The sequence below is a fragment of the Beta vulgaris genome, chromosome 8, assembly GCF_026745355.1.
Source record: "Beta vulgaris subsp. vulgaris cultivar EL10 chromosome 8, EL10.2, whole genome shotgun sequence".
Classification (NCBI taxonomy): Eukaryota; Viridiplantae; Streptophyta; class Magnoliopsida; order Caryophyllales; family Amaranthaceae; genus Beta; species Beta vulgaris.
Genome location: NC_079209.1, coordinates 58,317,127 through 58,333,686, shown reverse-complemented (window position 1 = coordinate 58,333,686; position 16,560 = coordinate 58,317,127). Strand labels below are relative to the sequence as shown.

The window sequence follows — 16,560 nt, the reverse complement described above, 5'->3', positions numbered from 1 at the left end:
GAAGATTGTTGAAAAGGAAAATGGAGTCCAGGAGATCATATGTCCGCAGATAAGTGTTAAAAGATTCACACCAATCATGATAAACTCCAATCAACCTCGGTCAAATATTATGGGAAGTGTATCCAGCTCATGGACTTGGACAACATTCATCACCCACAACGACATATTAATAACTATAATAAGAAAGAAAAGACAAACAAGAATCTAGTAAGTACAGATGCAGGTGGCGCGGCGGAAGCTTGAAGCGCAAGATCCATGATGAACAAAAAATTAATTTATTTTTAGAAAAGATAAAAAATAATTTTGAGGAAAAAAAAAATCTTGGCTATGATACCATATACAAGTATTGAGAATAATTGTGTTAAACTGTTGTAGGTTAACCTGGCATTCAATATTTATAATGTTTACAATACATACCTATGACTAGTAAAGTATCATTCTATCCTTTATAATATAATATTATCCCTTTACATATAATATTATCCAATACATATATATAGGGGATGAGCAACAGCTATACTTGAGCACCAAGATATAAATTTTTGGCACTTTTTCTGTCAACTCAATGCAATTGATGCAAACAGTGTCCCAGAACCATAGCCTAGTTCTTCTTATCTATGTACGGTGTACATAAGAATCGTACTTCATATTCTGAGAAATTAACTAAAATCTCTGCGCAAACATAAAATTAGGATTTACCATCCGCATCCAGAAAGGCAGTTTCATGTCCCTAGAGTCCACTAACTGATGAGAGAAGAAAATACATTTTTCTTCTCCTCAATTGGAGAGACGTTAATCAACAGCATTGCGGCGGTCTTCTCATCCACGACAGGAAGAAGGTGTGACGGACCTGGTAATGCAAAAGTTAGGCGGCTCAGTGACGTTGTTTAATACAACCCGCATATTTAACTTCCCAGTTTCCCAAGAAAAATCGACGATATCTCCTGCCCGGATACGGTGGTCGTTAACGAATGTTTTCCAACCAACCCGAAACCACTGTCTGTACGCTATCGGTAGACGTGACCTAAAGATGTAGGATATCACGTAATTTTTGTTGTATTGCGGATCAAATCCTGGGATATCGAACGAACCATATTGTTAGAATATGTGGCGCACTCTGAAGTTTTGATGGACCCGAATAGTATCATAAAATTGTATTTTCATTGATAATTAATTGTACAAGTGTGTTTGTGAGAACTCATGTCTCTAATTCACCTTGGTAGAACCATTTGTTTCTACCTTTCCTAATATCTTGTATGGAGCTCACTTGTTTGGCTCCCTTTTCAACTCATGCAGATATCACATATTTATAGTTGTTGTATCCTAGCTTCTAGGTTTTTCTTTCAAGTACAAATATATTAGATTTTTCACAAGTTAATTCTAAATACACCATTAGATATTTTTCTCACACTTTTCATCAAACATTTAGAATTTTCTAGATTAATCTCTAACACTCCCCCTCAAACTTGAAAATTCTTGTACTTCAGCATGCTTCTTCCAAAGGTCTCTTCAAAGTCTTGTTGATGCACTTGTCATCAACTATCTCCAAACTTGATTCTTGAAATTTTCTTCTCGTCCTCGTCGGTGCCTATGTCACCAACCACCTTGATCTTCCATTTTCTTTTTTCCATATAGTTGATTATCACTCCTTTGTGGTGGTACCCTTGTTACCAACCATCCTACCTTTGTTTCTTCATCACATTTTCTTGATCTTCAATGTTTTGTGTTGGTACCATGTTACCAACTTACTCCCCAATCTGAACTTTTTCTTTTTTCTTCCTCACATATCTTTATCCAATTTCATTCTTACCTTTCTCTTGAACTTTTTTTTTCTTCTTTTTCTTTACATTTTGTTTTTTCTTTCTTCTTCTTCCCAACTATTGATGCTCTTGTCACCAATATTCTCCCATTCTTTTATTCTTTCCTTTTCATCCAATGTTAATTTCATTTGTTTATATTCATGTCATCAACCATCCAACTTATCCTACATTTTAATCTTCAACATTTCTCAAAAGATATCTCATCCTTTTTTTTTCTTTTTTTTTTTCTTTTCTCTCCATGATCATATTTTAATTTCCGAACATATCTTTGATTTTTGTCTTCTCCTAAAACTCTTTTATTTCATCTCCATACCTTTTGAATTATCTTCTTTGAAATTTTGTATTAGATACTTATCTTGATTGAGTCCTCCAAGACTCTTTTACAAGCTTGATTTACATCTCTCGGGCCTTCGATCTTCTTCGTAATCACTTCTTGCGGCTCTGATACCATGATAGAACTGTGGCGCACACGTAAGTTTTGATGGACCCGAATATTATCATAAAATTGTGTTTTCATTGATAATTAATTGTACAAGTGTGTTTGTGAGAGCTCATGTCTCTCATTCACCTTGGTAGAACCCTTTGTTTCTATCTTTCCTAATATCTTGTGTGGAGCTCACTTGTTTGGCTTTTTTCAACTCATGCAAATATTACATATTTAGAGTTGTTGTATCCTAGCTTCTAGGGAGGTTTTTCTTTCAAGTACACACATATTAGATTTTTCACAAGATAATTCTAAATACACATTAGATATTTTTCTCACATTTGTCATCAAACATTTAGAATTTTCTAGATTAATCTCTAATAATCATCACACAAAAGTTGTTGATCTTGAGACAGACTGGGAGCTAAATGGTTAAGACCTAATTTCATGGTTGAGAGAGAGAGCAATGAACCTTTTTCTACTTGGTCATGGTTAAGAAGTGAAAATAGAAATGGTTTGTAAAAATGGTGTGGATGAGAGAGAAAGGATGAGAGAGGAGGATGAACCATTTTTTATGGTTCATGAACAAGGATGCTCTAAACCCGAGGCATAGCCGGCCCCTACAAATTAGTGTCTTTATTAAAAGATGTGATCACCTTAAATGTTGCAATAGAAAAAAAAATTATGAAGAGTATATTGGATAAGTGGATATAGAGAGGCTAGTAATCATTTTTTTCTCAACCATTTAGAGACACATTTAGAGAGAGCTCTTAACCATTCTGTTATTTGTTGTCTATTGCATTTGTTGTCTATTGCCATTTGTTGGCTATGAATGGGGATATTGGCTATGAATGGTAAAAAAAAATGAACATATTGGCTTTGAACCGCTATGAACATATTCTCTGGTAAAGTATTGCTATGAAATTTTGTTAAATGGCCATTCTGTTACGTGCATTGGCAACGTCAATTGGCAATAGGAGGAGTAGCCCGCTTGGGCTATGAAGTGAAAGCTCTTTGCTTACTTTTTCAATGTGGGACAAATACTACTCACACTTGCACCTAACAATCTCCCCCTCAAGTGTGAGCCTATACACTCCCCCCTTGAACAGATTCGTACCCAAAACCTACAGAGCTTAGCTCTAAGGCAAGGCGACACTCACAGACCGGCCTTAATGCTATAAGACCTAACACATACCGTGTCCCTAACAGATGGTGCGACAAGATCGAACCTGGCTCTGATACCACTTGTTATAACAGATTGGGGAGAACAAAAAGGAGAGAAACCCATAAACCCATAAACCAGAGCCCACAACGAGGTTCCTGACTAAACCCAATTGGCAATAGGAGGAGTAGCCCGCTTGGGTTATGAAGTGAAAGCTCTTTGCTTACTTTTTCAATGTGGGACAAATACTACTCACACTTGCACCTAACACATTCTTTTAGTTGTATACTTTTTTTTTTAGGTTGTATTTTTTGGATTATTTTTTCCGTATTAGAGTGTAGGTATTGAGATTTACTTTCTCAATTGCCCCCTTTTTTTTATTTGGAAAGATAATTGGTTCGAATAACAACCTCTGCTAGTTTACTAGCATGCAAGCACACCAGCTCATAGGCTGGATACAAGGTTAAACAGTCCAGAAGACAACATGCCTGAAAGCATACTACCACCACAAGAATAATCCCCAACTTAATGTTGGGATGACTGGATGAGGATTCGAACTCAAGGCATTACCCTAGAATTCGGGGTAGTACTCCATTGAGCTACCACCTCTCTATCTCCCAATTGCCCCTATTTTTTTCTGTTGACGAGGACCCATCCACTTAGTGAATGGTAAATCCCGGAATATATGGGTGAAACCCACACTCTATGTAACCAGATCAATATGGAGGACAAGGAGGGAGTAACTACCACATGAATTCATTACTATGGTGACAAATCTCAATTACTCGAGACTTCTTGTATCACATGTGACGTTCAAATCATTTTGTTTTGATAAGAGGGTAATGGCCCCTTTTAATACTTTGAAATCATACTTATTCCCTACTTTTTCTGGAGCCACAAATTCCTACTGCCTCTGCCAAAACTGAAGAAATCCTAATTCTGAGAGCATAGCCGAAATGAATCTGCTGGTGTGGAAAGAAAGCAAAGTGAGAAAAAGTTAGTTATTGTCAACTTTTGTTTTTATTAGTTACTTTTGTCAAACATCAAATCCTTTGTAAAACATCCTAATTCTGCCTAATCTGACTTCCCAATTCCCTAAGTCACGTGATTAATCATGTGAATTAGAATTATATATACATTATTAGGATCCAAAAATTGCGCCATTATCGTCTGACCATACCCTGTATCCTTTATTCTTTTAGCTGTATAGTAGTAGTGGTTGCCATTATATTCATACATACTGATTTTTTCAGTAAAAAAAAAACATCCGTCTCATGATATAGTGTTTATTTACTTTTTGTACAGGTCTCTAAGTTATACATTTGAACTTCAATATTTTTAATTTTTTATTGATAAAAAGTTACAAAAAGTTGATATTATGAAAATATATATAGGCGAACCTAATAAGATCCTACATAAGTATGTTTTTTGTATGTATTAATGTAAATATTTAGTCAAATATGTTTCTTTGTATATATTAATTTGAATATTTGGTCAAAAAATTTAAAGTTTGACCTAAATAAAGAGAAACAACCACTATATTAGAGAATGGAAGGAGTACTTAAAAGAGAAATTATAGGGTGTTTTGGGGATCATTTATCCTATGTGGCTCAAGTTTAAATAGGTTTATCCCAAACTTTGTTTTATTTTTTAAAAAATCTACTCAAAGGGGATTAATTAATTTAATAAATTGTTAGAAACCAAAGTAATGGCAACATCCATAACATCATCCCTGTAGTTGTTCACTGCATTTATAAGGTTAGAAATTAGCTAATTCATGAGCAATTTTGTTACTACTACGCTTAACAAAAGACCACATTATATCGACAAAATGTGAAACTAAATCGAGAATGTCATTTATGATTCACCGAAATTCACCGGAAGTTTATCCCAAATTCTTGCAAATTGAACAAAGAGATTGTCCTGCTAGGTAATGTTCTTGAGCAATCCTCTCAAACAGTTACTAAAAGAGATTGTCTCCTGTTCTCCCCAACTTATTTTCAGTTCAGCTCTGAACAATACTTTTATTCTCACATATCACTATTTATTTTAGTTCAGTTCAATTCAATTCAGTTCAGTTGAGCTGTTTTATGCCCAAGATAACAGACCCTAAAGCGATTATCTAAATAAAGAAGGTAGGAAAAGAAGTTGTCAAATGATAAGAGCCTAATCAGTCTAAGTATATGATTTATAATGGTAAATTATAATAAAGATAAAATTATACATAATTTGTGGGGGTATTTTCGTCCATCCATGTAAATGACAGGGCCCACCACAAAGAGGGTGCACACATCAATACTTCTTAATCATATAAATAATACCTAAACCAAATTAGTAGGGTACTAGCCGTTATTGTATTATTATTATATAAGGTCAATCAATATTCGGTTGCACTCTAGTCTAATACCTAAAAGGTTCCATTTTCTTGTTATGAGTCAGTAGTTGCACATTTTGATTGTAGTAACTGTCTGAATAATTTAATATAAGATCAATCTTAAGTGATTTTATGCTTGTTTTGTTTATGCTAGTCACATGATAAGAGGCTAAGAGCTCATAGTCATCCATGAGTCAAGTGGGGTAGAAGCTCGAAAACCTAGTAGTTGAGCTTGCTCATATGAACATGCCTTTCGTTTAGGATAATAATCATGGATTAATATTTGCAAAACATGTAGGATTTGGTAGGGCATTGCTTTCAAGGATGGAAAAGAGCAGCAGATTGATTAGCTAATCGAATAATTATGGAGTGATTTAAGTTGATCAAATTATAACCTCTAGTTTCAAAGCTAATTCTTTTAGTTTTTTCAAAAATAGTACTAATAGCAATGAACCACTAAAAATTGTCTTAAAATCGTTTCATCGAATACTTTTTTTTTTGTTTTGTTAGAGTTTTGACTTGGTAAAACCTCTAAAAATATTACTTGAAATATTTATTATTGTTGGCAAACACACCTTAATTGGCTCCGATTACTTTTTTTTTTTTTTTGAATAGTAAAATTAATTCATTAATAAAAAGTCATACGACATCTACATAAGCAATCGAATCAAACAAATACATAAGTTGAATCAAACAAAAATTTCCTTCATAAAAACTACGATCGTCAAACAAATCTTGCAATGTGGAACATCTCCCGCTTATATCGCTGGAAGATACAGCCTTGTTGGAGAGACAATCTAACGATCCCTTGTAGTCGTGAGGATGATTTCCGTCGGATTCATCTGACCGTATTCGAAAAATTGATAACCTTTGTGATCCCGCATAATTCTTCACCAACAACATAATTTCACGACAATCCATTAGATCTAGTATCCCGGATTGTAACCTGTAGAAATTCCCCTCTAAAAGAGGAGAAAAACCCTGTCTTTCGAAGGAGGTCGAAAAACCTTGTCTTTCGAAGGAGATTGAAAAACCTTTTCTTACGAAGGAGATCGAAAACCCTGTCTTTCGAGGGAGAAATCGTTATTGGAAACTTAAAAACAAATAAAAAACAAAGGTGGGGGCTTTCCAATGGTAAAAACCGATGGAAGCCCCTTTAAAATCAACAATGGAGGCTAGGGTTTTTGAAAGTAGAGAGGAGAGAGGGGAGAGAAGAGAGAAACGCTTCTTCCTTTGTTAGCTTTAATGTAACTATATTGGCTCCGATTACTTTTTGAATCATTTTTGGTATCGATTTCAATCTTGGTTAAATAAATTGAAGGAGACATCATAAATTTTATTTATAAGTAGAGATTATTTAGAAGAACGGGTACTTGAACTTGATATTCCTATGATAATACAATTAATTCACTAAATAAATAGAGATCATATGTTTGGTGCATGATATCACTTCATTGCCACGTGTTTTTATAATGCATTAAATATAATTTTAGGTACACTCATGCAATTCATGCATATGAGAGTCGAATATAGCAATCAGAAAACTTGTGTATTTTTCTTTTATTTATTTTTGGCTCAATTACCTCCCTCAAATCTCTTTTTTGCAGAAGATAAAATTTTGTTGATTGATTAATTATCCTATTTTTAATTCTGATCTCCATGATTAAAAAGGAATACTTATGGCCTTGCTATAATTACAGGGGAGAAAATGAGAGAGAAGGAGTTTCCCTCGTGATGAGAGAGAGATAGAAAGGAAAAGCAAAAGTAGAAAATATTGCAAGTAATTAATTATTTCTCTTTTAGAAAAGTGTTGCAAGTAAAAAAAAAGGAGGAAGTATGTTTTGCTTTTTCTAGTGAAAGCATAGCAAGCCGATCTATGGGTTGACTTGCAATGGTTTGGTCAAGCTCTTGCTAAATTTCAAAAAACGATGTTCATATACGACCCACAGTCCACCACTAGGGTTGTTGTAGTTGCGGTTTGCAAAGAGCCCTCCACATAGGTCCTTAGTTCAAAAAATTTTGGTTTTATTGGAAATGGCTCAATTTGAAAAATATCATGCTTTGTATGAACGGCAAATACTCCACATATTCATCTCCAGACTTCATAATTCACGCTATCCCCTATCATCTTGCTTAGTCTCTTTCACCAAAAATTCAACCTCCCATATCTTTAACTTTAGTATTGTCATCAATACTTTTTCATAGAGAATCATGTGGGAGCCTAATGGTTGGAGCTCCCACTTCCCAACTTCATGATCGGGAGTTTGACTCTCATCCTCACTACTCTCTATGAAAAATTATGATCCTTTTCTTTCAGAGAAAGAAAGGGCCTAATTTCCATTATAAAATAGAATCCCATAAATATCCACGACGGCCTTGTCCACCACCATACCTCTTGTATCAAGCCAATCTCAAGCCAGGCTGCATAATATATTAACATTAGTTAAATTTTATTTTATTTTTGATCCATATGAGCCACGAAGGTGGTACAAAGTACAAAGAAGGGGAGGGAGGATTCAAACCTGTGACCTATCGTTCACAGCACCTCAATCTTAACCACTAGGCCAAGACATTCTTGGTAACATTAATTAAACTATAAAACAGGCAAACAGCCACATTTATTTATCTTGATAACTAACAATATAAAACTTGAAACTGAATTTTCTGTTTCCTAAATAAAATAAACATCCTAAAACCAAACACACCGGCCAAAAAAAACTGCAAAATACTATAACTCTACATCTCAAATTCACATTTATAAATGTAGTGAGTGAGTGGTGAATAAATTAACATTTACGCATCCCCTTTTTTTTCCCTATATAAGCCTAGTCTCATTCTCACAATTTCTTCCTATTTCCCTCTTCCTCCTCTCCTTTCAACTCTTTCTTCCTCTCAAATAACACTCAAAACTAGTATCAACCAACATCAATGGAGCTCAGAAACATCTGCTGTTCAAGTTCTAGCACAAAAATCATACAACTCGGCCGTCGTTCGACGAATCTAGACCTTCCATTGAAGGTCGTAACTACTACTACTGCTACTACTACTGCAAGATCAAGATGGAGATCATTATGGAAGAAACTAATGAGAGAAAAAAGAAAGATAAGAATATTTGATTGCTCTACAATACACTCTTCTCAAGTGCATTTACCTGGTTATGACCCTAAAACTTATGCACAAAACTTTGATCAAGGTCTTATGTCGTTAGATGATGAACCTGATGCACTTTCTCGCTCTTTCTCTATGCGTTTTGCTGCTCCTACTAGATTAATTACTACTACTGCTACTATTAATTCTAGTAATAGTGTTGTTATTAAGAAGAGGAGCGTTTCTCATCATGTGGGTCATGATCATAATGTTGTAATTTGTGTTTTTTGACACATAATTTTATTGACTTTTATGCTTATATTATAGATTTGGGATTCCTTTATTTTGAAGTGAATCTTTGATAAAGTGCCATGTTCAAATTAAAGCATCAAGTCATTCAAATGTAGATAAATGAAGTATAAATATATATATATATATAATTGTTGTTTCTTTGCTATAGCATGTTTGGTTCAACTTGACCTGCAAACTTGGCTTGTTAAATCTGTATAAGTGTCAATTCAGTAGGGTCCTTTATCTTACCAACTTAAAAAAAACTTGTTTGATTCAACATTTTTATACTTTAAGAAACGGAATTAACTACTTATACTCTTTCTTTTACTTCGATTAGTTTCATTTTCTATTTCCATGAATTAAACCAAACAACTAACATAGGTGATAGTTTTTGTTATTAACCGCCCTTCCTGTATTTTTTGGGTGTTTGCACCCGGTTCACCCTTCGGACTACATCCGAATCAAGGCCAAGTTCGGGGTGGTTAGATTTCATTCCTCTCCCAAGGATATTGCGGGGATTCGAACACGAGTCCGTCCTACCAAAGCCAGTCTCCATCACGTGTATTTGATTTCATTACCTTTTTATTTGATGGCTTGAGCCAAACTAATACTTAATTGAAACACATTGATAATTAAAGTTACAGTTACACCTGGTAAAGTTTGAGAGTGGAAGTGACGTATTAGAAATAAATGAAGAGCTTGATATGGGAATTTGCTATATAAACAGTCAAATTGACCATTTAACTATGCACTATCTAAAGAATCTTCACACTAGCGGCGCAATTTTCTAATGAAATGTTGACTAGTTTAAGTTAATTTCTTAGAAATATAGATTAATTAGGAAATGAAGATCATATCAATTTGTTTATATACAAGGTATTGTTTTATAATGGTATTAGATCAGACTTTTCTAGGCAATATAATTGGGCAGATTTGGAATCATTGACGAAGGTATTCTGGCGAAATAACAGCAGAAATGGAAAATGACGTTTTTCGCCCATGTTATCTTTGCCAACCCCACGCTATAATTTTCTAACCAATTTTTCCAGTATGTCGTTTGGTTGTTGGTTGGGAAGTTGTGGGCTTGCGTCAAAATTGTTGGCGTTGTGGTACTACCATTTTTTGTCTTTTAATTGAGAGGATGGAACAAGTTTAGGACTTAAGGTGTCCATGTAATGTTGTTGAAGTGATGTAAAACCCTTTTGTCCTAACGCGGCGTTAGAGATATAGATATAATCAGTATCGAAAAATATATATATGATATACTTTTTAATATGGAAAATATATCATATATATATATATTTTTCGATACTGATTATGTCTCATACCTCTAATACTAGGGCTACTAATAAATTTTCTAACACGAGTAAATTTACATGTAAAATTAATTGAAATTTAAGGTGTCATTCCATGTCTTATCACTTATCTTTTCTTATGCAAAGCTAAAGAGCTAGTATACCTTGATGTAGATGACTACTTGTGTTAGGCGATAGGGTACTAGCTATTAGCGGTAATTGATTGTTACCAGTTTGCTGTTGTATTAGGTTGATTTGACTACTTATTTGTATTGATTGTTTATATTGATTGGTTGTTTATTGATAACGTGGTTGGTAAAAGTGGATGTTAGTCTTGGTTGTTTGATGCAAAAACTAATAAGCAAAGGCTAATACAAGAGCGAGCAAAATCGTTTTTTTAGTTTTGCCTAGATAATTAGCTTTTTAGCTACCTTTAAAGACATTTATTAAACACTCTTTTGGTTTTTTGACCAATGAGAAACTCAAAAGCCATTTATAGTGTAGCAAAAAATGTTTTTGAATTGATAAATACACCAACTATATATGGACATACAATTTGATATTTGTCACAATCTATCATATAATTTTATAATTTAATTTAATGACAAAAAATTATTTTCTCTAGAATAAAGTTGACTTGTATACTTTATGCTTGACTTCAATTATGGAAGCAAGGTCTACATGCTATCAATCATTTTGGTTCACATCACTTATAATCACCATTTGGTTTGTGACAAAGAACATGAGTGGAATTGACATACAAACAATTAGAAAATAAATTGGTAGCCACTTTCTATTTTTCGAGGTTAATTGATAACCAATTAGCCATTTCATCTTGCTGAGTTAGGTTATGGTTATTGGTTCAGGAACTTAACGTTATTTTGTAAAACTTAAGCTTTTTTTTTTTTTTTTTTTTTTTGTATACATTAGAATCCTATTTTTTCTAACTCACTAGAAGAGTAGAAGTATGGCAAGTACCTGACTAAATTAACAATTAGTTCAGGGCCCGTTCGTTATCGTTTTTTGTTTTCAATTTTCAATTTTTTTGAAAACTAAAAACCAAAAACAGAAAACCAGAAAAAGTGGTTTTCACTTTTTAGTTGTCAGTTTTCAAAATCATCATGTTCTCAATAAATTTGACTAATTTTTTATTCATTATTGGATATATATCATATGACTTTGAAAATCTAAAACCCAAAAACAGAAAACCACAGTAATACCGAACGGGCCCTGAGTGTGTGGGTTTAGTTTCAGTTTATCTTTTTATGTAGTCTTTTCCTTAATTTGTAATCTCGGTTTTAATTAATGTAAATTTTTAAATATTAAGAAAAAGTGACTAAATTAACAATCTAGGTAATCATCTTTATCCTTTCAGAAAAAAAGTAATCTTCTTTATTAATACAAGGGCTCTTCCTAGTTTCTCTTTTTAATATAAGGCAATCTTCTTCATGCCCCTCTCCTCTCTTATGATGAATTGATAATATTAAAAAGCGTCTCTAAACAAAGAACATCGTCATTATATAAGATTTGATCCCATAACTTCAAGTTTATATACTAAAGTCTTAATTATTAAATTAAGTGATATTTAGTGTTATCATTTTAAGGTAAAATATTAATTAATAAAAAAATATAATTGCTCGAGACATAGTGCAAACCTAAAATCTAGTCTACATATATCTAAAACCCAAGACACACAAATGCCATGCTACCCCATGTACTCTTCCTTCCCCCATACAATCAAACGAGACATTAAACAATAAAAATGTGTGTTTCAAAACTCAAAACCATGACCTCTCATTTGATATGCTAATGCACTAACCAACTACACTATATTACTCAATTGATCATTTTGGGAAAAAATCATTTAAAGACAAGGTAATATTTCTATTTTTGAAGACTTCAAATACATATTGATAAATAATCTGAAACATATCGCTCGCTCGAGACAAGAACTAGTTTTGACCTAAAACAAGACATCATTTACTCTTTGAGTGATAAAGAGGCTGTATCTGTATCCAGTTAGCTACTCTAGCCAGTAAATTGGGCTGGAGTGCTGGACTTGACTTCATCGTTCCATACTATTTCCGGCCTTATTGGGCCAATTTCCAGAAATAATCATTATCATCTTCAACACTAAACTTTCTCTCTCTTCCATTTTCATCACCTCGTATAATATCTCAAAAACTCCCAACACAAACAAATCAATGGCGACGACAGCAGAAGTAACCTCCATTACCAAAATCCACAACCTCTTCAACAATCTCGAATCCCAAAAAAACCTCCTCTGTAAATGCACTGACCTTTACAAAACCCTAACTTCTCATTTCTCCACTCTCCAACAATCAATCGATTCCAAAACCCTAACCCTAGATTCCAAACTCGAATCTCTCGATTCAATCCACCATAAATCCCTCGACGAACTCCATGAACGCGAGATTTCTCTTCCTCATCGACTACTTTCTCTCTCCTCCGAAATTAAAACCAAGAGAGAATCCGCCATTGCCGAACTCCAGAAACCTCTAAACGAATCTTTGCCATTGTCAGAGGTTCTAAGGTCGTTGTGCAGGAGAATGGATTACAGTAATTTAATGAGGTTTTTGATTTGTAAGAGGAAGGAAACGACGACGTTGAGGGGTGAAATGGGGGAAGCTTTGAAAGAGTGTGTGGACCCTGCGAGGATGGTTCTAGAAACTGTGAAGGAGTTTTTAGAGGCGAAGAAGGTAGGGAAGAGAGGGATGACGGATAAGAGGTGGGCGTGTGGGGTGGTTGTGACGGGGTTGTTTCCGCCGGAGGAGTTGAAGGGGAGGAATAAGGAGAGGGATTGTTCGGGGCCGGCTTTCGGAACGAAGACGGTTGAGGAGGTTGAGGAAGTGGTGAGGGGTTGGAGAGAGAAAGCCGAGGCTGCCGGTGATCATGATAATGATACTAGAATGGGGTCTGCTGAAGTGGCAATGTTTATGCAGGTGGTTGTGGGGTTTGGGTTGAAGGATATATTTGAGGAGGAGTTTTATAAGAAGGCTGTTATGGAGTTTTCTGGTAGGAGAGATATGGCTAAGATTGCTATTCCCATTTTTGGGGATAAAATTGGAGGTTGGTCTTTTTAGTTTACAGTAATATATTTACTTATAATGTTGTTCTGCCCAAATTAGTACATACACTGGTACACACGTCCGTGGGTTGTGCACCATACACATGATGAACATCAAGCATTAGATTATGAATGTAAAGACCAATGCCAATGAACATGTACTAATAGAGATAATACATATATTCATTTGGCTTGTTAATCATGTACATGTGTTTATTTGACTTGTTATTCATGTACATTTGGCTTGTTAGCCATGTACATGTGCACACTATGCTCTGTATAAGCATGACTTTGATTGTCTTATTGTATGCACTTATGTTATCGAAGAGCTTATATATCATGTTCTTGGATAGGCTTTTCGATGCCAAGAATCGTTCAGTATTGTAGATTAGATTCACCACAATGTTTGTGGTTGGTGATTGTGTAAGAGAGTGAAGGGAATTGAAGTTGATACAGGGTTTACTCTTAATTGGCAGTTGGCACTCAGTATTGCTTCTGTAAGTTGAGTTGAATAAGGTTGTGTTTCGTCTATTACCTTTGAGTAGTTCTAGGTTAGCAGGGGATTTTTTGAAAGGCTGTGAAGAGGTAAAAGGTAAAGGACTTGAAAAGGTTGTGGAATTTGTTTGGAGAAGTTTATGACACTGTTTCTTCTCTTTGAAAAAAAGCTGTCGCGTTCTATGGAAACCTCTAGGAGGTTCTAAAGAGTGGAAAAGATCAGATGTGCTAGGCAATTATGGAGTTTAGTTTTGATTTGGAGGGTGGGAAGAGGAGCTGGAAATTATTGAATTAGAAAGATTGATATGCTTTGGGAACAATAAACTGTTAACAGATATGCGCCTGAACAGGAGGTACTCCATATTGGTAAAAATCGATTTCGGTCAGTTTATGGTACCAATATCTTATCATAAGTACATCTATCTAGCCACTGGATTATAACTTTATATGCAAAACTAATTGTAGTTATGTATAACTGGGATCCAAGGGAAGCCTATGGGCTATGGTTGGTCTGCCTTCTTAACTTCTAGTCATTAAACCTTCTAGCACTCCTTATGTAGAAAAATATGAATAACTATCGTAATAGGGTTTACTGACTAAAAGAAGTATTTGAACATTAGATGGCTGTACGTACGATTTTGTTTCCATCTGTATTTTTTTGGGTGTATCACTGACCTTTACTGGTGCTGCTGCTGTCGCATTGCACGATTGTTTCTGTGGTGTGCTGCATAAGAAACCATTATATGTGAGAAGCATAATAAGCAGTAGAGGGCCTAGAGGCACATACACAATATGCATTCTTGCAGCCTTATTACTTTAATTATATTTTCTCATACAAATTGCTCAAGGAAACATCTTCTGCAGATCTAATTGATGAGCTGGTAAAGAATGGAAAGGAAGTTGAAGCAGTTTATTTTGCGTCAGAGTCTGGCTTGACAGAAAGGTTTCAGCCTGCTTCTCTTCTCAAGTCTTATTTGCGCAATTCCAAAAAGAATACTGCAGAAATACTGAAGAAAGGCAACCATAGCGCTGGTGCAACAGTAAGTCAACTTGGAAAAATCTTGTTTTCCTCCTTCGGTCAGTTTAGTGATCATTATTGCCAACATGTTAGGGGTTCAAAGGTTGGCATGGGGCTTTATAGGTTGGGGAGGGGGGGATGGGGGGTGGGGCGCTATAAATTGGTTGGTTGTACCTGAGATGGAGGCTCAGTCCTGGCCCAGGTGTACCTTGCCAAAAATAATATGTTGGTGATTATTTTGTTGCCAATTTCTGGTTCTGACGACTAATATATAGCTTGACATATCAGGATGAAGCGAACAATTATGAGATAAATTACATCAAGTCTATTGTCAGATGTGTGGAAGACCATAAGCTCGAGGCAGAATTTGGTGTTGATAGCTTGAAGAAGAGACTTTCTTCGCTGGAGAGAGCAAAGGTCGATAAGAAGAGGGGTTCTGCAGCCAACTCCAAACCTTCTAACAAACGAGTTTTCAATACTGGGGGTCCATCTCGGAGCAGTGGTCCACCACCTCCGCGCCCTGCGAAAAGAGGTAAATTTCCGAGTTCCTACCCATCTTATGGTAAGCGAGAGGCAGTCTCACCGCCCCGTAGCCCAGTAGCAAAATATCTGGGCCCATACAGCTTATCAAGTCAGAGTGCGTATGATCCTGGACTCACTGCTTCCACTTATGGGATGAGGTATGGTGCTTCTTATGCTCCAACCACTGACCAGATCACTCAACCACACCAGATTTCTCAACACCACCAAATCACTCAACACCACCAAATTACTCAACAACATTATGGTATACCTGGTGGCAGTGCTCCTAGTCCTAGTGCGGGGCCTCGGCTTGGCAGTTCCTATGGATTGCAGGCAGCATATGGCGCTTATGATTATGGTGCCACTACGACATCTACATACCAGCCACCTCCGTATGCACAATAATTTCCTGCTGGAGGAGCAGACATGCTGTTCCTAAGACCATACCAGCATAGAGTTAGAGTTTACATTTTCTACATTTTTGTCCAGTTGGTGGATTTTGTACATTCTCTGTACTTTGGAGCTGTATAATATTTCTTTTTGCGGAAGGTGTGCATCAAAATTAGGAAGACCTTTTGATGCTAACCCCTACCCTTTTTTATATGGGAAAATTGTAGCATGAAAATGTCGTTTGCCTTTAGCTTCCAAATCTATGTGATTCTTTTTTTTTTTTTTTTTACCAAGGAAAGAAAAACTAGGCCAACTCTCTACCGTGGAGGCCAGCTCAAAATGTCTTTTTAGACCAATAGAGAAAAATCAACGTCAAAAGGAGGAAAGAAAATATTGTAATGGTGATCTTTAGAAGCTATAAATTAGCTATTTTATTGCCTTCCCTTCCAATATGACGAAAAGACTGCAACCTCTTTACAATTAGTGGCACAGCTTTCTGGACTTGGATGGTCGAACAGATATCCTATGTGTAACAAAGGATTGCCAAGGAGGAAAATGGGCATGAGAGCAACTTTTCAATAAGTCAAATGTGAT

General features: G+C 35.4%; 1 protein-coding gene across 1 annotated transcript; it reads left to right on the top strand.

Moving 5' to 3' along the window:
* Positions 1-12,520: 12,520 nt before the first annotated feature.
* On the top strand, positions 12,521-16,246 carry LOC104902178 (FRIGIDA-like protein 4a). The gene is made up of 3 exons (XM_010689879.4): positions 12,521-13,543; positions 14,901-15,076; positions 15,343-16,246. The coding sequence occupies exons 1-3, from the start codon at positions 12,658-12,660 to the stop codon at positions 15,979-15,981; spliced, it is 1,701 nt and encodes a 566-aa protein (XP_010688181.2). The 5' UTR covers positions 12,521-12,657; the 3' UTR covers positions 15,982-16,246.
* Positions 16,247-16,560: the final 314 nt, after the last annotated feature.

Excerpts from the sequence above, each read along its gene's own strand:
- LOC104902178 (XM_010689879.4), top strand. The coding sequence starts at position 12,658 with ATGGCGACGACAGCAGAAGTAACCTCCATTACCAAAATCCACAACCTC. Across the intron at positions 13,544-14,900 it reads TTTTGGGGATAAAATTGGAG|ATCTAATTGATGAGCTGGTA; the intron begins GTTGGTCTTTTT and ends CATCTTCTGCAG. Across the intron at positions 15,077-15,342 it reads ACCATAGCGCTGGTGCAACA|GATGAAGCGAACAATTATGA; the intron begins GTAAGTCAACTT and ends TTGACATATCAG.